General features: G+C 45.5%; 1 protein-coding gene across 2 annotated transcripts in view; it reads left to right on the top strand.

Annotated features, from left to right (window-relative positions):
• The window catches only part of LOC108313108 (SV2 related protein), a 107,576-nt gene that overhangs the window by 59,447 nt on the left and 27,828 nt on the right, over positions 1 to 20,301 (top strand). The window contains exons 7-10 of one of the 2 annotated variants that reach the window (XM_017541419.2): positions 12,205 to 12,268; positions 16,248 to 16,373; positions 18,108 to 18,236; positions 19,729 to 19,802. In XM_017541419.2, the coding sequence (XP_017396908.1) occupies positions 12,205 to 12,268; positions 16,248 to 16,373; positions 18,108 to 18,236; positions 19,729 to 19,802 (393 nt within the window). The remainder of the gene's footprint in view (positions 1 to 12,204; positions 12,269 to 16,247; positions 16,374 to 18,107; positions 18,237 to 19,728; positions 19,803 to 20,301) is intronic. The other variant, XM_037743158.1, reaches the window with a different exon arrangement.

The raw sequence follows: 20,301 nt of genomic DNA, 5'->3' as shown, positions 1-20,301 counted from the left end.
TTTTTTATTTATTTATTATTTTTTAATTTTTTTGTGACAGAGTCTTGCTCTGTCACCCAGGCTGGAGTGCGGTGGTGCGATCTCAGCTCACTGCAACCTCTACCTCCCAGGTTCAAGCGATTCTTCTGCCTCAGCCTCCAAAGTAGCTAGGACTACAGGCACTTGCCACCATGCTCAGCTAATTTTTGTATTTTTAGTAGAGATGGGGTTTCACCAGGTTGGCCAGGATGGTCTCGATCTCTTGACCTCGTGATCTGCCTGCCTCGGCATCCCAAAGTGTTGGGATTACAGGCGTGAGCCACCGTGTCTGGCCAGCACTCAAGATTTATTAACAAGCATTTGATCTGCTGAAGGCTTTGGTAAGACAAAGCTCAAGCATCATTGTGATGGATGATGGATGACAGATGAATGATTCAAGGTATCATCGAAGAAAGAACAGGGACAGGGGAGATAGGACCACATGGATTTAACACATGAGCAAACCCGCAGCCTCCTCCTGCCACTTGCAGGCTGGAAGGATGGTGAGTGACTCTCAGTTCCCCTTCATCCTTCCCTCCTTTATTCATGATTAATTCCTCCAGGGCTCTGGAGTGTAGGCATTTGACATACACTTCTGGATCTGGGATGAGCTTACAAACCACTGGAGCTTGAAGCAAAGGCTATTAACAGAGCCACAGCCATAAATCTGGGCTGGCAGGGGCTTGTGGACAATGTGCTCCGCTTCTGGCCCAGCTCCAGGAACTCCTGCAGACACAACCACTGCCCTATTCATGGGCCGTTCATTGAGTATGATCCAGTTTTCCCCTAGTGGCTGGAAGGAATGTACTCACAGAAGAGCAAATCAAATTCCCTTACCAGGGACACTCAGAGATACACCAGCAGAAATAGACTTCAAACCGTCACCTGGATTTTCTTCTCATCTAAGGAAAGATAAAGGAATTAAATATTCAGAATGTCCATAGAGATTCTTGTTCAATATGGCAGAGTGAGAAATTACGATTTCTATTTCTTCTTCCACAGTTCCTGGAAATGACATAGAAGTAGTAAGAAACAGAATAAATCTTTTCTTTTGAGAGAGACAGGGTCTCGCTCTGTTGCCCAGGCGGGAGTACAGTGGCACAATCATGGCTCACTGAAGCCTCGACCTCCCAGGCTCAAGCGATCCTTCTGCCTCAGTCTTCCAGGCACACACCACCATGCCCAGCTAATGTTTTCTATTTTTTGGTAGAGACAGGATCTCACTATGTTGCCTGGGCTGGTCTTGAATACCTGGCCTCAAGCAATCTGCCTGCCTTGGCCTTCCGAAGTGTAGGGATTACAGGCGTGCATCACGGTGCCCAGCTAAGAAACAGAATAAATCCTTAACAGTGCTGGAGAGCAAGACAATGGTGCCATCAGTGGATCAGAATTTTGAGAAGCCTCTGAAAGCTTATACGCAGATGGGATTGCAAGGGTGGAGTAACTGGAACAGAGAAAAACACATCCTAAAATAGCAAAGGGGCAGGACTACAAAGGGGAAGAGAGATTCTTCCCACTGGGCTCTGGGAGAATGGCACAGGACACCAGGGGAATGAAATAAAGGACGTGGAGGAGCTGGGAGGGCCTTTCCCCCGTATCACATGCTTATCTTAAGGGTCCCCGGCTTGCATGCCTGCTCCCTACCTCTTTCCCATTTAGTTGTTCATGTATTGAACGCTACTATAGCCTTTCCATTTGCTTATTGAGCTATTACTACATTCCCAACACTGAGCCTCGTGCTTTACATATGTTACCACTTTAACGCTCACATATTAGGAAGTAGGTGTTACCATCATCTCCATTATACAGGTACAAAAACTGGAGCTTTGTAGGACTAAGTAGCATGCCCAAGGTCACATAGTTAGTAAATGGCAGAGATGAGGTCTAAACATCACTTGACCCTCCAGACCTATTCTCTGAACTACTCCACTAAATAGCTTTTTATGTATTTATTTTTGGGGGGCGGAGTCTCGCTCTGTCTCCCAGGCTGGACTGCAGTAGTGCGATCTCTGCTAACTACAACCTCCGCCTCCTGGGTTCAAGCGATTCTTCTGCCTCAGCCTCCCGAGTAGCTGGGACTACAGGTGTGCACCACCACTCCTGGATAATTTTTTATATTTTTAGTAGAGACGGGGCTTCACCGTGTTAGTCAGGATGGTCTCAATCTCCTGACCTCATGATCTGCCCGCCCCAGCCTCCCAAAGTGCTGGGATTACAGGCGTGAGCCACTATGCCCAGCCTAATTTTTGTATTTTTAATAGAGATAGGGTTTCACCATGTCAGCCAGGCTGGTCTTAAACTCCTGACCTCAAGCAATCCATCCGCCTCAGCCTCCCAACCTGTTATGATTACAGGCGGGAGCCACCGCGCCCAGCCTAAATAGCTCTTTTATCTGTGAGGAGGGCAAATAAAAACTAGCAACGAAATTACAGAAGAAATCTTTCCCCACCCAAGAGAGCCACTGGCTTCCCAACACTGTAACTCTATCCACTTATATAAAAATAATGTCTTAATTATACAATGCTCCATCTAGTTATAAAAATGGCTCCCTTACGTTCATTATCTGGAAACATTTAATTGGAGATATTTTGATGTGATTAAATGCAATTAAGAGTTTCCATTAATTTACAGTAGCTTTATCCTATCCTACAATAGCAACTCATAAAACCAGATGAAAAATATTTTGCTGTATAATTCTTAAAAGCTCAACAACCAGAAGTGCTCGTAATGTACTCTGAATTCTTAGTAAAAATGTCGATTAGATCATTAAGGAGCCCATTCCGCTACCCTGATCTGTGCTCTCTTCCTTTCCTCATTCTTTTCTTCCTTCCCCCAAAGTAGGGATTCTCATTCTTGATGATAAGAACAACAACATGAGCCTTAATAGAGATGATGATGATGATGATAAAGGAGCTTACCAAGTGCTGGGCACTTCGCTAAATTTTCTGCTCAGACTACCTTCTTTGGTCCCCATATGACAGATGTGAAAACTGAGGCTTAGCGCTCACAAGGGACTTGCTGAAGTTCAGATAGTCACTATTACTATTTTTGAAACTGGATTTCGCTCTGATGTCAAGGCTGGGGCGCAGCAACATGGTCATACCTCCCTGCAGCCTCAAACTCCTGGGTTCAAGCAATCCTCCCACCACAGCCTCTAGAGTAGCTGGGAGTACAGGTGTGTGCCACCACGCCCAGCTACTTTAAAAAAAAATTTTTTTTTGTTGAGATGGGCTGCAGGGGAGAGGGTGGGCGGTCTCATGACCGAGGCTGGTCTTGAACTCAAGTGATCCTCCTATCTTGGCCTTCCAAAGTGTTGGGATTACAGGTGTGAGCCATTGTGCCTGACCAGATAGTTATTAAGTGTAGTGTAGGGGGGCTGGGTGCCGTGGCTCACGCCTGTAATCCCAGCACTTTGAAAGGCTGAGGTGGGTGGGTCACTTGAGGCCAGGAGTTTGAGACCAGCCTGGGAACCGTGGCAAAACCTTATCTCTACTAAAAATACAAAAATTAACTGGGCGTAGTGGCACACGTCTGTAAGCCCAGCTACTCGGGAGGCTGAGGCAGGAGAATCGCTTGAACCTGGGGGGCAGAGATTGCAGTGAGTTGAGATTACGTCACTACACTCCAGTCTGAGGGACAGAGCAAGACTGACAAAAAAAATAAATAAATAAATTGGAATGTAGGGTTTGCTTTTGCTTTGTAACAAACCACCTTCACATGTATGGTTTAAAACGATTAATTCAACTGATGATTCTGCAGTGAGGCAGTTTGGTGGCTCCTCTGTGCTCCATGGGGCTTGCTCATGTGTCTTCAGTCCACTGAATCATGGGGCATCCGGGCACCTGGTCCCATGGCATCTGGACAGGGGTTGAAGGCAGTGAGCAGAAGCCACAAAGCTTCTCAAGGCCTAAGCCTGGAACCAGCACATCAGTTCTGCTGCATTCTGATGGTTAAAGCAAGTCACAAGGCCACCCAGATCCCAGGGAGGGGAAAATGGGCTCTTGATGGGACGTGCTGCCGTCACACTGCAAAGGTACATAGATACTGCGAGGGAAATATTGGAGCAGCTTTGGCAAACCAGTTGCCCCTGGGTTCAAATCCAGGTGCCAAAACCCTTAACATGTTGAACAACTATTTCAAAGGGGTTCCGAGCATGTAAAGTCAGAAGGTCCGGTTAAATTATGTATGTCCACGGTGTCTCTGGTACTGATTTGGAGCATGACTCTGGAGTGTAGAGCTGGTGGTTCCTGGCAGATTTCTATTGCCTTTAAGGCAGGTAAGAGGAATCACATGTAGAATCCCAAATAATTACACCTTCTCTCTGCAGAGGGACATCAAGAAAGACTAGACTTTAATTCAAGAAAGGAAATTAAACACAATTTCATTTTTGTCATTACAGACTATACTTTTGTTTTCGAAAATTTAGAAAATGCAAATAAGCACCAACAGAATGATAATCACGTCCCCCTGCACCATGCCTCTCCAGAAAATACCAAAATACGGTTGGCACTGGGCCAATGTTTTTTACCTCCAGTAGAGGGCGCCATGCACCGCAGCCAAACACCACTTACGTAAGCGGCTGCGATGGAAAACCCGGAGTAAGGTAACCCACGCCCTCCTGGTGTTTTAGCTGCTCTTAAAGACAATACTACAGGTAGCTATCCAACTGTTCTACCTTGAAACCTGCCTCCGAACCATCTTTAAATTGGTGTGTACGATGAGCTTGCACACAAAGCCTGTCCTGGTTCCTCCAAAGACCAGGCAGAAATGCCAGACTGAGATCACGGGGCGGGGGGTGGGGAAGGTCTTTCTTTCCAAACACGTGATCCAAATGACAACCCTCTAATTGCCCAGTGCTGTAAATGTGGTTATTTGCAGTGGGAATTTATTTATGCCAGAATCAGCTGATTCTTGGCATTGCTAATATCATTGCTCATTCTTTTATTTTTCAGTGTGATTATAGTAATTGCCATATTCTGGATAAAGATCAAGTAGTTTGTTTTCATAATGAACTGCTATAAATAATGGCCAAATGTGGGCCACAACAATTATAGGAAAAGATGTTTTTGTGGCACAGGTGGCAAAAGCAAGAAATTGAACACAACCTAAGCATTCATTAATGGGGGCAGTTAAATAAATGATACCACCGAGATGAGGAAGGCTATGCAGCTGTTAAGAATAATGCTCAGGCTGGGCAAGATGGCTCACTTCTGTAATCCCAGCACTTTGGGAGACTGAGGTGGGTGGATCATGAGGTCAGGAGATTGAGACCATCCTGGCTAACATGGTGAAATCCAGTCTCTACTAAAAATACAAAAATTAGCTGGACGTGGTGGCACCATGCCTGTAATCCCAGCTACTCAGGAGGCTGAGGCAGGAAAATTTTCACTTGAACCATGGAGTTGGAGGTTGCAGTGAGCAGAGATCATGCCACTACACGCCACCCTAGTGACAGAGTGAGACTCTGTCTCAAAAAAAAAAAGAATAATGCTCAGTAGCTGGGCACAGTGGCTCATGCCTGTAATCCCACCACTTTAGGAGGCTGAGGCGGGCAGATCACCTGAGATTGAGAGTTCGAGACCAGCCTGACCAACATGGAGAAACCCCCGTCTCTACTAAAAATACAAAATTAGCCGGGTATGGTGGCACGTAATCCCAACTTCTTGGGAGGCTGAGGCAGGAGAATCACTCCACCTGGGAGGAGGTTGTGGTGAGCTGAGATTGCGCCATTGCACTCCAGCCTGGGCAACAGCAAAACTCCGTCTCAAAAAAAAAAAAAATGATGCTCAGCTTGATGTGGTGTTTCATGGCTGCAATCCCAGCACTGAGGCAGGCAGATCACTTGAGCTCAGGAGTTCAAGACCAGCCTGGGCAACATGGTGAAATGCTGTCTCTACAAAAAAAAAAAAAAAAAAAAATTAGCCAAGTGTGGTGGTGCATGCCTGTAGTCCCAGCTACTCTGGAGGCTGAGGTGGGAGGATCCTCTGACCCTAGGAAGTCAAGGCTGCAGTAAGCTGATATCATGCCACTGCACTCCAGGCTGGGTGACAGAGTGAGATGCTATCTCAAAAGAAAAAAATAAAAAGAGTAATTCTTGGCCTGGCATGGTGGCCTATGCCTGTAATTCTAGCACTTTGGGAGATCAAGGCAGGAGGGTCACTTGAGCCCAGGAGTTTGAGACCAGCCTGGGCAAAATAGTGAGACTCTATGTCTACAAAAAATACAAAAAATAAGCCAGGTGTGATGGTGCATGCCTGTTGTCCCAGCTACTTGGGAGACTGAGGCGGGAGAATCATTTGAGCCCAGGAGCTCAAGGCTGCAGTGAGCTATGACTGCAGCACTGCACCACAGTGCAGACTCTGTCTCAAAAATAAATAAATAAAAGCAGTAGATCTACCTCTGTTAACATGAAAAGATTTCCATATTGTTTTATTGAAGCAGATCTTAACATAGAAATTCAAGAGCAAGAAGTTTCCTCTGGGAGACTCAGCAGCAGGTCCTCCAAATGGTCTCACTTCAAGGATGAGGGAACTGTCCATTGAGACCTACTCCCCGGAAGTTTAAATTCTTTGGCACTTCCAGCCTGCCACAAAGGCTGGCCGAGCAAGCTTTAATGACCAGAGAAAGTTCTCTGGAAAGAGTCACAAGTACTGGCAGTTGGAAGTTGGGCCGGCATGCGTGGACGTGCTAGGAATGGGGACATTTGGGTGGAACGCTGACTGTGTGCTGTGTGTGTTAAGAAAAAAAAGGAAAGAAGTAAGGGAGGGAGGAAAAGGTAGGAAAGAGGGAAGGAAAGAGAAAGGAAAAAGAAAGAAATAGCATGTTAGTTGAATTTATTTATTTATTTGTTTATTCATAGAAAAGAGGCTGAAAGATTGCAGGCCAGGCATAGTGGCTCACGCCTGTAATCTCAGCAGTTTGGGAGGCTGAGGCAGGTGGATCACCTGAGGTCAGGAGTTCGAGACCAGCCTGGCCAACATGGCGAAACCCTGTCTCCATTGAAAATACAAAACAATTAGCCGAGCATTGTGGCATGCACTTGTAATCCCAGCTACTCAGGGGGCTGAGGCAGGAGAATCGTTTGAACTTGGGAGATCACACCACTGCACTGCAGCCTGGGTGACAGAGCAAGACTCCGTGTCAGAAAAAAAAAAAACGAAGCTGAAAGGTTGCAAAGCAAACCCTGATCAGTAGTTTTGGCTTTGAGGGAGGGGAATGGAAGTTGGGGTCATAGGGAGAGGAATAATCATCATCTTCTCTTCATGCTTATGTATTGCTAAATTATTTTACAATGAGAATGCGTTCATGTAATACTCTATAACTAAAAAAAACATAATGAAAATGCTTCATGAAATAGGTTATAGGTCCATTATAAAAACAAATCCTTGATCTCTAAGGACAGGAATAACTTTGCCCTTAGAATATACTGCTGCACATTTTTGCATGGAGTACTTTGACTTTAATTAGGTGAGGGAAAGGTAAACATGGTATTATGATTGATTTTTAAAAACAATATAGCTTACTATTTGGAAAATAGAATAAAATGTCAAAGTCATCCATGACAATTGCTGCAATCTTTAGCAACCTCTATAATCTTGGTCTCTGTTATCAGGGTTTGGTGAATGAAATTCCTCGTGGTTTTTGTTGAGTGAGGTACTGGAGGGAATGTAAATTGGAACAACATTTTGGAGAATGACTTTGGTAGTATATATCTCAAATCACAAAAATAAGGATAACCTCTGACTCAGATTCTACTTAGAGGGATCTGTCCTAAGGAAACAATGTGAAGACAAAGACTTCAGCCTACAGATGTTTAAGGAAGTGTTGTTTGTAACTGAAACCGTCCCAACAGGGCAGTGATTGATGGGCTGCATGATGTAGACAAACCTAGTTTAAAATGTTGGCGTTTTTGCTTACTAACTGACTAGCTGTGCAATCCTGATCAAGTAACAACTTCTCTGTTGTTGATCCATGTGGATATGAAAATGGTGGTAGTCCGTTCTCACAGTGCTGTAAAGAACTACCCAAGACTGGGTAATTTATAAAGAAAAGAGGTTTAATTGACTCTCAGTTCCTCAGGTTGTACAGGAGGTATGGCTGGGGAGGCATCAGGAGACTTACAAGCATGTTGGAAGGGAAAGGTGAAGCAAACATATCTTCACATGGCAGCGGGAGAGAGAGTGAAGAGGGAAGTGCTACACACTTTTAAATAACTGGATTTCATGAAAACTCACTCACTATCATGAGATGAAGGGGGAAAACCACCCCCGTGATCCAATTACCTCCCACCAGGTCCCTCCCCCAACATTGGGAATTACAATTCAACATGAGATTTGAGTGGGGACACAGAGCCAAACCCTCTCTCTCTCTATTTCTCTTTCACACACACACACATACACACACACACACACTCACACACACATTGGGAATTGTAATTACTTACCCCCATTGATTTGCAATACTTATTGAGTGAGATAATCCATGTAGAACATCTAGAACAGTGTTAAGCACATTGTAGATGCTTACTAAGAGGTAGCTATTATTAAGGATAAGGTTCACGCATGTGATAGAATAGATGATGCAAGAGCCTTTTAAGTGGCATGGAAATGCTTATTTATAAGTCAGATTGATAACGGTCTTTCAAAACTCTTGAGTATGATCTCAGCTATGGATTCATACAGAGAGTAAAAGAAAGACTAAGACAGAAAGAGAGAGACTGGCTGGCAGTGACATTTTCTTCATTCTTTTACCTAAAAAGAGTCACACAGAACTACTGAAGCCCTAGCCTTTCTTCTGAGGCTCCTGAGACTTCTCCTTGCTTTGGATAGAGGTTCCTTTGCTCAGAACCCTAACAAGGAATTTTACTGATGATAGAACTGTGTCTAAATCTCAGTGGTGAGACATAGATAGATAGACAGACACAGATAGATAGATAGATAGATAGATAGACAGATAGATAGATAGATAGTGGTATTGCTGAAGCTGACTTTTGAAGAATGAAATGCTCTATAGGGAAAGGTGCCACTGATTGGGTTGCATAGAAGCAGACTGAACCAGGGCAGAGATTCCTGTATAAATGATTTATTGAGAGAGTGTTCTTGGGAGAAAGTTGTAAGGGTGAAAGATGCTAAGATAAAGATACAGGGAAGAAGTTCACAAGGATGTGGTTTCTTCTGGACTCACCTGAGCACACAGGGAGCTAAGGAGTGTTCATTGCTCCACAGAATCTGACCCTCACCCTCACCCCGACGCCAGGGGGTGGGCCTTTTATACACATACACGAGTCTGCAGCCTTTCCTGGGGAGATGGGCATAACTCCTAGGTACCTCTGTGGTTAGGCAGCTCCAATTGCTCAAGAGCATCCCTAAGAGAAGGTTACATGTAGGAGCCATTAGCAGAAGCAGTGAGGTGGGCACACTGACCTAGTAAAGGGATCCTAGGCGATCTAAATATGTCCCCAGCACCATCTGCCTTCAAAGGGTTAAAGGAAATTAGCCTCCCTTTATCCCCCAACCCCCACCCCTTAAGAGGAGCTAGGAGAATAACACGAGGCCATTTAGTAGCTCAGATGCCTGGCTTAGGTGGGAGATATGAGAGAAAAGAAGGTCTTCTTTTTTAACAAAATTGAAGGCGGCAGGGGGTAGGTGGGAGCGGGGATTTGTTTAAAAGTTCCCTTCTCTGTCCAGCATGCCCAAAGGCTGAGGAAGTGAAAAGGAGGAAAGCGTGGAAGCAGCAGACAGAGGAGGCAGCCAGTGCAGTTGGTTACATTGAGCAAACAAGTAAATTAAGCAAAGACAGAACCGTATTGAGGATAATGAGACCAGATTTCCCATTATTGGAGAAGTGAATTGCAACACAGAAGCAAAGAAGGTTAGAAAGACCCCTAAGATAACTAACTGAAATGGAAAGTATCAGTATGAACTTGTTGTTTTTAAATAAATATACACCGATAGATATAGATATGGTGATTGTGTGGAGAGAGGAAGAGAAGTAAGACAGAAATAGATGATTGTTAGATAGATAGATAGATGATAGATAGATAGACAAACAGATAATTTCTTAGCTGTGTCCACTGAGAGGGCCCAGCAGCAGTGACACCCCAAAAGCAATGATCACACTGAGCACAGAGATCTTGGTTTCTAAATACCATCTTCTGCCAAAGGGAACCAGGGCTTCCTGGAAAGGTGATGACAGACTCCAGGGCTGGGGCAAGGGAAGATGAGCTGGACATCTTGTGCTAGAAAATAGGGAAGACCTTGAGGAATGATGGAGACGTGCCAAAAAGACAATAGGAATCAGCCTGAAGGGGCTCCCACTGGCCAGATCTGGGACAGTCTGCACATCAAAATAGTAACAGGTTGCAGCCTGGGCACGGTGGCTCATGCCTGTAATTCCAGCCCTTTGGGAGGCTGAGGCAGGCAAATCACTTGAGGTCAGGAGTTTGAGACCAGCCTGGACAACATGCTGAAACCACATCTCTACCAAAATTAAAAATTAAAAAATTAGCCAGACATTGTGGCAGGCACCTGTAATCTCAGTTACTCAGGAGGCTGAGGTGGGAGAATTGCTTGAACCCAGAAGGTGGAGGTTTCAGTGAGCCAAGATTGTGCCACTGCACTCCAGCCTGGGTGACAAAGTAAAATCCTGCCTCAAAATAATAATACTAACAATAATGATAATAATAACAGGTTGTAACTCATGAAATAAAATTGGAATCTGCTGGTCCTTACTGATTAGATGGCTAGATAAGACAGATAAAGGAGAAGAGGAAAGCTCTTCTGAGCATCAGAATAATAACAAGCTACAACCCACTGTAGAAATAGGACTCCAGAAGTCCATACTGATTGAATGGATAGACAGATAAGATGAAAGGAAGAAGGAAAAGCTCTTTCTTACAGTAGAATGTCAACTAATAAATGTAGAAGGAATGACAGAAATTAAAAATGCCATTTGTGGGGCTGGGTGCAGTGGCTCATGCCTGTAATCCTACTGCTTTGGGAAGTCAAGGCAGAAGGATTGCTTGAGCCCAGGAGTTTGAGACCAGCCTGAACAACATAATGAGACATCATCTCTAAAATAATTTTTAAAAAATTAGCTGGGCGTGGTGCTGTGTGCCTGTAGTCCTAGTCCCAGTGCTATATAGTCTTGGAGACTGAGGTAAGGATAGATTGAGCCAGGAAGGTTGAGGCTACAGTGAGCCATGATGGCACCACAGCACTCAAGCCTGGGGATAGGGTAAGACCCTGTCTCAAAAACCAGATAAAAACAACCACGTGTTACCATCGCAGTGGAAGATGATGTAGATAGAGATAGTCAATGGCTAAAGCTGGTAGGTGGAGGTTCTGTGGGGAGGATATTGGCATAATCTCTGAATATTTCCTCACAAAGGAGAAATATTATTCATCAGGAATGGAAAGTTATAACTTAGGGTGGAGGAATCTGTCAGACCAGATTACCAAGCTGGTCATCTCCATCACCAGCTTGATCCGGTGTTGAAGATTAATGTCACTGGTGACAGGTTGACACTGTGTGCCCTGGTGTGCTGAGAAGAGCTCAGGTCAAGGTGTTCCTGCCAAGAAGACATTTTTCCCTAGACTTACTGGGTTACGGGCAGGGCTCAATGGCAGCAGTTATGAAATTTGAAAATCACTTAGGGAGTTAAAAATGCAGGTGAGGCTGGGCACGGTGCCTCACATCTATATTCACAGTGCTTTTGGAGGCCGAGGTGGGAGGATCACTTGAGGCCAGGAGTTCGAGACCAACTTGGGCAACATACATCTCTACAAATGATAATAATAATTAGCCAGGAGTGGTGTGCATATCTGTAGTCTTAGCTACTCTGGAGGCTGAGGCAGGAGGATCACTTGAGTCCAGCAGTTCAAGGTTGTGTGGTGACCTATGATTGCACTTCAGCCTGGATGACAGAGTGAGACACAGACGCTAAATAAATACAATAAAATAAAAATGCAGATGCCAGGGCCTCATCCCTGGGTGTCTGTTTCTGGGTCTAGAGAGGGAGGGAGCTAGAGATCTATATATTTAACCATCATCATCTCAGGAAATTCTGTTGTAAGTGGTCCATTGACCACTCTTGGAGGAATGTTGGCAGGAAATTCAGAAAAACCATAGCCATTTTCCCACACAGTTCTGATCTTAACTCCCTTTCTGTCTCTTTTACATTCCCAGGGTAACGCTCTATGCCGAGTTCCTTCCCATGAAAGCCAGAGCTAAATGCATTTTGCTGATTGAGGTAAGGAGGAGAGTGGCCTGGGTGTCCAGAGAGTGTGGACTCTGGCGGGGCTTCTCAGATGTCTTTGGCCACAGGTCAAGGAAAAGGGGGTTTAAAAAAAAAATGTTACAGACTCAATATGCAAAAATGTAAAGGGATCAGTTTCATCAATTCTCACATGCCCATTTTGCAATATGGATAAATTCTTCAATAAAAAAGAACATTCAAGCTGTCATCCAACAAAAAAAAAAAAAAAACGGAGGCAAGAGTATAGAAGAGTATGTTTTTCTTGAACTGGAAAGAGCTTGAATTTGAGAGTTTGTGTTGAATAGTGTGGCATGAGTAGACCAGACTCCTGCCCCCACACCCACATCATCACCCTCCACCTGTGCCTGTGTTTTTGGTCCAGGGACATCCTTGACCATTTCTGTGGCCTGTAGGCTGCCTTAGAACTCTCAAGGTCCAACTAGCTCCTCTCAAGTTTTTCTTCCAGGGTCTCGTGACCCATTTCCAACCTTCCAACCATGACCTGAAAGATCTCAGAGCAAATACAATGTCCATGACGCCCTACCTCATGCAGCTGCCCGATGGGCCCCTCCACACAGTGGCAGAATGGTTTATTTGCCCCTGCTGGACATTGATCCCACAGTGATGACTGTGAACCCACTCTGGTGTCCCCAGTCACTGTAAGCACACTGACAATATTAATCACATTGCCCCCACAGCCCAACATCCTGACAACATCTGCTCCTTACCAATTAGGGTGATGCTTCAGTGATCCACACTCATGTGGATGAATCAGTTGTTTAAATATTGAAATGCATCTGGGACTTTGGGAGGCCAAGACAGGAAGATCATTTGAGGTCAGGAGTTTGGGGCTGCAGTGAGCTGTGATCACACCATTGCACTCCAGCTTGAGTGGCAGAGCAAGACCCTATCTATTAAAAAACAACAACAACAAAAAGAAGGCTAGGTGTGGTGGCTCATGCCTGTAATTTCAGCACTTTGGGAGGCCGAGGCGGGTGGACCACCTGAGGTCAGGAGTTCACGATCAGCCTGGCCAACCTGGTGATGAAATCCCATCTCTGCTAAAAAAATGCAAAAAATTAGCTGGGTATGGTGGCAGGCACCTGTAATCCCAGCTACTCGGGAAGCTGAGGCAGGAGAATTGCTTGAACCTGGGAGGTGGAGATTGCAGTGAGCCGAGATCACACCATTGCACTCCAGGCTAGGTGACAGAGTGAGACTCTGTCTCAAAAAAAAAAAAAGGGGGGGTGGGTGGGCAAGGGGAATATATCTGGACCTGGACCAGCTGATCTTGAACTCTGACTGCCCTTCATTGCCTGACACTCTATCCTCTCTTGGGACCCTCCAGAGCTTCCCATGATTCAGCAACTAAAGAGTTAAACCCTGGCACAGTGCAGATGGTGTGGGCATGTGTAATTGGTGTCCATTCTGATTGGTCAGTGCATTAGTTGCTAGACATTCTTCTCTCCGCCCTGGTTGTCAGCAACAGAAATGGACTGTGGTTTATTTAAGCGAAAACGGACTTCGGAAGGTTTTTAGGGACTCCGAAACAAATGAGGAGACTGGAGGGCCAGGTTTTGGAATGGAGAGTAATTGTAGAGTCAGGGTCCCAACAGGAAACAGCTACTGAAATTAGGATCATTGCAGATGGTTTAATAAAGACACTATTGGCCAGGCGTGGTGGCTCACACCTGTAATCCCAGCACTTTGGGAGGCCAAGGGGGGCAGATTGCTTGAGGTCAGGAGTTTGAGAACAGCCTGGCCAACATGGCAAAACCCCCATCTCTACAAAAACTTAGCCAGGTGTGGTAGCACACACCTGTAATCTCAGCTACTGGGGAGGCTGAGGCACGAGAATTGCCTAAGCCTGGGAGGCAGAGGTTTCAGTGAGCTGAGACTGCAACACTGAACTCCAGCCTGGGCAACAGAGTGAGACTCTGTCTCAAAACAACAATAACAACAAATAAATAAATCAAGGGACTATTTATAAAATCCCCACAAAGGTGTTACCACCTGAGGCCAGAAGGAGCAAAGAGAGGGATTAATGAGCTGCCCAGAGAGTTGTATGATGAAGGCCGCGGGACAGGAGCTAGGACCTTCAGCCGAGGGATACAACCAGCCAGGACCACTCTGCAGGGAGGAAGCCAGGGGAATAAGTGCTTCAGTGTCTTTCTCCTCCCTCCCTCCCATGTCCTGCAGGATTCCACATTGGCTGCACCCAACGGGAAGTGCTAGGACAGGGAGCCTGTTGATGGAATCCACACAAAAGTGGAAAAGATGGAGAGTGACTTGGGCATGCAAACAGAAGATATTCAGCCCCATCAAGAAGGGGCAATTCTGATTAGGAATTCTGGGGCACCATTGGGCAAGGGAGATGGATGTCAGTGAGCAAAGTCAGTGTGTCCATTTTGCACAGCCATGTTCATAGCCACGTTATTCACAATAGCTAAGACATGGAAGCAGCCGGGCACGGTGGCTCACGCCTGTAATCCCAGCACTTTGGGAGGCCAAGGTGGGCAGATCACCTGAGGTCAGGAGTTTGAGACCAGCCTGGCCAACATGGTGAAACCCCATTTCTTAAAAAAAAGAAAAAAAAAGAAAAAAAGGACATGGAAGCAACCCAAGTGTCCATCAACACACTCGTGGACAAACAAGCTGTGGTCTATACATTCATTGGAATATTATTCAGCCTCAAAAAGGAAGGACATTGTGACACATGCTACATCACAGATGAATCTTGAGGACATTATGCTCAGGGAAGTAAGCCAGTCACAAAAAAACAAATACTGTACAATTCCACTTATATGAGGTACCTAGAGTAATCAAATTCATAGAGACAAAAAGTAGAATTGTGGTTGCCAAGGGCTGGGGATAGAGGGGAATGGAGAGTTATTGTTTAATGGGTACAGACTTTCTGACCGGGCACGGTGACTCACCCCTGTAATCCCAGCAACTTGGGAGGCTGAGATGGGTAGATCATCTGAGGTCAGGAGTTTGAAACCAGTCTGGCTAACACGGTAAAACCCTGTCTCTACTAAAAATACAAAAATTAGCTTAATGTGATTGGGGGCACCTGTAATTCCAACTACTGGGGAGGCTGAGGCAGGAGAATCGCTTGAACCCGTGAGGCAGAGGTTGCAGTGAGCTGAGATCATGCCACTGCACTTCAGCCTGGGCAACAGAGCAAGACTCTGTCCAAAAAAAAAAAAAAAAAAAAGAGTACACACTTTCACGTTTGCAAGATGAGTTCTGGTGAAGGGGAGTGGTGATGTTTGCACAATATTACGAATGTATTTAATACCACTGAACTGCACACTTAAAAATGGTTAAGATGGTAAATTTTGTTACGTGTATTTTACCATAATAAAAAATTTGAGGCTGGGTGCAGTGGCTCATGCCTGTAACCTTGTGCTTGGGGAGGCCCAGGAGGGCAAATCACTTGAGCCCAGGAGTTCAAGACCAGCCTGGGAAGCATAGTGAAACCCCACCTGTACTAAAGATACAAAAAATTAGCTGGGCATGGTGGCATGTGCCTGTAGTTCCAGCCACTTAGGAGGCTGAGTTGGGAGGATTGAGCCTGGGAGGTCGAGACTGCGGTGAGCCATGATTTGAACACTGTATTTCAGCCTGGGCGACAGAGCAAGACCCTGTTAAAAAGAAAAGACCCAATATGTTGACTACCAATTTGACATCACATAATATTGACCATATTGATCTCCTTAACCAGAGCTGCCGCATCGCCCCACTCCAGCGGGTGCCATACAAATATACGGTGGAGATGGCACCCTTGTGAGCTTGGCAATGTGGCAGCCCTGGCCCAACCCTATAGATCATAGGGAAAGGGTGGCTATTCTAACCTTGCTGACTCCAGTAACCCCTTACCCATAGAAAGACCCTGGTCCACAGTGCCCCATAATTCCTCAGTGTGTGGACCATGCTACCCCCGTCGCTGACCCTAATTCTCCTGTGCCAGGTATTCTGGGCCATCGGGACAGTGTTCGAGGTCGCCCTGGCTGTGTTCGTGATGCCCAGCCTGGGCTGGCGTTGGCTGCTCATCCTCTCGGCTGTCCCGCTCCTCCTCTTTGCCGTGCTGTGTTTCGTAGGTATCCTTTAAGAGATCTCAGCTTTTGCTACCTGACACCTTACTGTCCATTCTATTTTAGCGGGGAGGGGATGGAGAAGGATATCAAAGCCACTTTTTAAGATTATTATTATTTTTTCATCAGGAAATGAGACAAGAGAGTTATGGCCCGGGATAGCCCCAGTATGGAGTGTTAGATTTCCTCCAGACAGACACTTCTGAGATATTTTCTAGAGAGAGAACTGGGGATGGGAGGATACATTGGCCCCATCATTGCAAAATCTACACTTAAAGTGATTATATTGCCTTAGGTGAGACTCTTAAGTTGCAAGTGACAGAAATCCCATTCAAACTGGCTTGAGTAAAAGAGAGGGATAAATACATTTCAGAGGATTCAAGTTAACTTCAGGAATGGCTGGCTCCAGGAGTTTAATGATCTCTTCATCTCGGCTCTGCAGAAACCACACCCTCTACTGAGATCTTGCCACATACTCATCATTTCACGGGTACATGGATGAAACACTTTACAGCCAGTAGGCACTAAAATAAGCCTAGAGATGGCTAGTTATCATGTATGATAAATACCACAAAAATTCCTGGTAATGACAGTAGTGTTAATAATTATTAAGCTTAACTGTGTGGCAGGCTCTGTGCTCCATGCATTATGATATTTATTTCTCCCACTAATCACAGGACTATAATGAACCCCTATATGAGTCAGGATGATGCCAGCTGCTGAAACAAACAAAGCCCACACGTTCAGCAACATAGCATGAGAGGAGCTTCTCTCTCACTCACACAATAGTTCAGAATGACTTTTCTGGTTGGCAAGTGGAATTCTGGGCCCTGGTTTTGTCCAGCTGGTGGCTCTGCCATCCTCTAGGGCTTTGAAGTCTTCTGCAGTCAGAAAACAGACTTGCAAAAGGCAAGTAGTGACTGCACATTTACTTCTTAAATGCCTTGGCCAGGAATAGTCTGCTCATATGCCATTGGTGAACACAAGTCACATGGTCTCACCTAGATGCAAGGGGAGCTGGGAAATGTAGTCCCTATCTGGGCAGCCACCTCTGAAGACAACTTTGCACTATGAAGAAGGAAAGGGCCTACAGCAAATAGATGAAAGAACTCTGAACCAGATCTTCTAACTTCTAGTCTCATGTTTTCTCCAGTTTACCTGCTGTTTCTAATAGCTGTTGCTCCATTTTTACAGAAATGTATTTATCTAGTCATTTGTGGTTGTGACTTCCATAGGCCTAAAAATCTTTCTGATTTCTTTCTCTTGAACTGAGTTTGCAAGACGATATTGAATACAGGTGAGGTATAATTCCTTAAGAGATGGGGGTGAGAATTCTGATGGTGATCTTAATTTAATTCAGCCTTCGCCTGGAATCCTGAAAGCAGCCCCAAGTAATAGTAATAGTAACCGTGACAATAATAACTGCATTAACCCCGACCAGGCGCTGAGCTAAGCACCTTGCCTGGATGATCCCGTTTAATCCTCTGAAGAGTCCTACGAGCTAGGATCTCTTGTCATTCACATTTTATGGATAAGGAAATGAAAGCACAGAGATGTCAAGTAATTGTACAGGGTCACACAACCAACATCATAAACAGCGGGGCCAGGATTTGAAGTCAGGTCTCCAGAGCCCCCACCTTAAAACCCGACACATAAATAAGAGTGTGTGGCTAGAAGTGAGTGCTCTGTTCCACCCTAACGAATCACACCTGGGTCTCCTGTCTCCCCCATCCCAGTGGCTGCCGGAAAGTGCAAGGTATGATGTGCTGTCAGGGAACCAGGAAAAGGCAATTGCCACCTTAAAGAGGATAGCGATGGAAAACGGAGCTCCCATGCCACTGGGGAAACTCATCATCTCCAGACAGGTCAGTGCCTGGACCAATGGACTCTGCAACGTGTGTATTGGTGTGCATGCAGGGGTGTGCACATAGAGTAAGGCATGCAAGTGTGGATACACGTGGGTGTGTGTACCCAGGGTGGGGTGTGTGTGTGTGTGTGTGTGTGCACATGGAACGGATGAGGCCCCAGTAGACAGGACCTGCAAGGGTAATTTGGCTACTCCAATATGTATTGTAACTGCCAAATTCTAAAAATCCTACCTGGAGAATTTCGCCAGTGACTAGAGAAATGTAACATCTGCTAATGGGTCCTGTAACTACTGCTTCGGGTTCGCCTTTCAGCACAGATGAAGTCTGACTAGCAAATGAGATTGATTGGCAAAAGCTGGGCAGTAAAACCACATTAGGAAGGAATGTGCTTAGATCGCTGGGTTCAAACCGCACCTGATGTAGATCTTCGTAATGGATGGTGCCTCACTCCACCAGTAACACCATCAGGAAATCCACCACGGTGAAACTCAATGAGCACCTACTGTATATAGGCACTGGCATTGCACGTGTTAAGAGAAAAGATTCAGATTTAAGGCTGCAGTTCCTGCCCTCAAGAGCCATCCAAGCGGATTAGAGGAACATAACAAGTACCCTTAGCAGACATCAGATCCTATAAAGAAATTACCTTTTAAAATAAAGTTCTATTTCTGATTGTTTTTATATTATGCAAGAAGAATTAAATGGTATTTCAGCAGGTTGGAAGGAGGTGTTTGGTCTGACAACGCAGAGGCCAGGGGACCTGCCCCAAATCTCCAGGGCAGAGCAGGAGGGATTCCGCAAGAGGTGCAGAAGCCCATTTGGTTGCCTTTGGGGAGAGACCCCTCCCATGGCTGAAGGAAAGCCAGGCTGGTCTCGAACTCCTGGCTTCAAGTGACCCACCTGCCCTGGCGTCCCAAAGTGCTGGGATTGCAGGCATGAACCACCGCACCTGCCATAGCATATATTTTTTAAAGAACATTGTAAAGCAAAGATTTGTAAAATTTGTAAATTATGTAAAATTGGCCAATAGGTCATTTAGCTCATCCATCTTTTGGTAAATTGACGTTTGGTGAATTAGTTTCTCAGCACATTCATTGTTGCCACCTAGACCTAGAACTGGGGAAGGCACTTGTGTATGTGTGAAATGGCTGGACATGCTTTGAACTGGTTTTTTGCTCCCTGGGTCCATGAGTCTGTGCTGAGGTCTGAGGGGCCAGGACAGAGGGATCTGCTTCCCAGCTCCAGGTTTCCAGGTTGGAGGGCATGAGATCCACCCTGTGGGAATCATGCCTCTGGACATGGCTGGGTTCTGGCTGGAGGGCTTGGGAGGCTGTGTCCTGTAGATTTGAGTTCTGGGTTCTCAGAGCTCCAGTGTCCTACCAACCAGAAACCTCCCTCCCACCGTGTGTGCACTAGTCTCAGGCCACCAGCAGGTCTCCCATGCATCTGTAGGGGAGAGAATAAACACCATGTCTTTGTTTTGAAACAGGAAGACCGAGGCAAAATGAGGGACCTTTTCACGCCCCATTTTAGATGGACAACTTTGTTGCTGTGGTTTATATGGTAAGAGCTGTTCGGTGACCACTTTGACCCCCTTCCACTCCCTGTGTCCTGTTTTGGGTTTTGTTTTAATGCAATTGCACAGAGAACACTTTGATTTACAGCAGCGTTTGCAAATTTCAGTAGCTTGAACTCATCCTCCTGATTTTCGCCATATCCAGGTTATCATCTGTATGTACTATTGTTTCCTTCATCTTTTTCTTTAGCTTGACTGCTTTGACTCAAGCATCTTTTAAAAGGCAACTTTAAAACTGTTTTATTGTATTTTTTTAATTTTTGAGACAGAGTCGCCTCCCTCCACTGCTCAGGCTGGAGTGCAGTGGCACTATCCTAGTTTACTGCAGACTTGAACTCCTGAACTCAAGCAATCCTCCCTCCTCAGCCTCCCTAAATTCTGGGATTACAGGTGTAAGCCACTGAACCAGTCCTATAACTCCACTTTAAAGGAAAACACTTTAATTGCAGGTCACAGATAGAAGGCACTCTTTTTTTTTTTTTTTGA

The sequence above is a fragment of the Cebus imitator genome, unplaced genomic scaffold, assembly GCF_001604975.1.
Source record: "Cebus imitator isolate Cc_AM_T3 unplaced genomic scaffold, Cebus_imitator-1.0 Scaffold8, whole genome shotgun sequence".
Classification (NCBI taxonomy): Eukaryota; Metazoa; Chordata; class Mammalia; order Primates; family Cebidae; genus Cebus; species Cebus imitator.
Note: the sequence above shows the minus strand (reverse complement) of the source record. Positions and strands in the feature narration are given on the sequence as shown.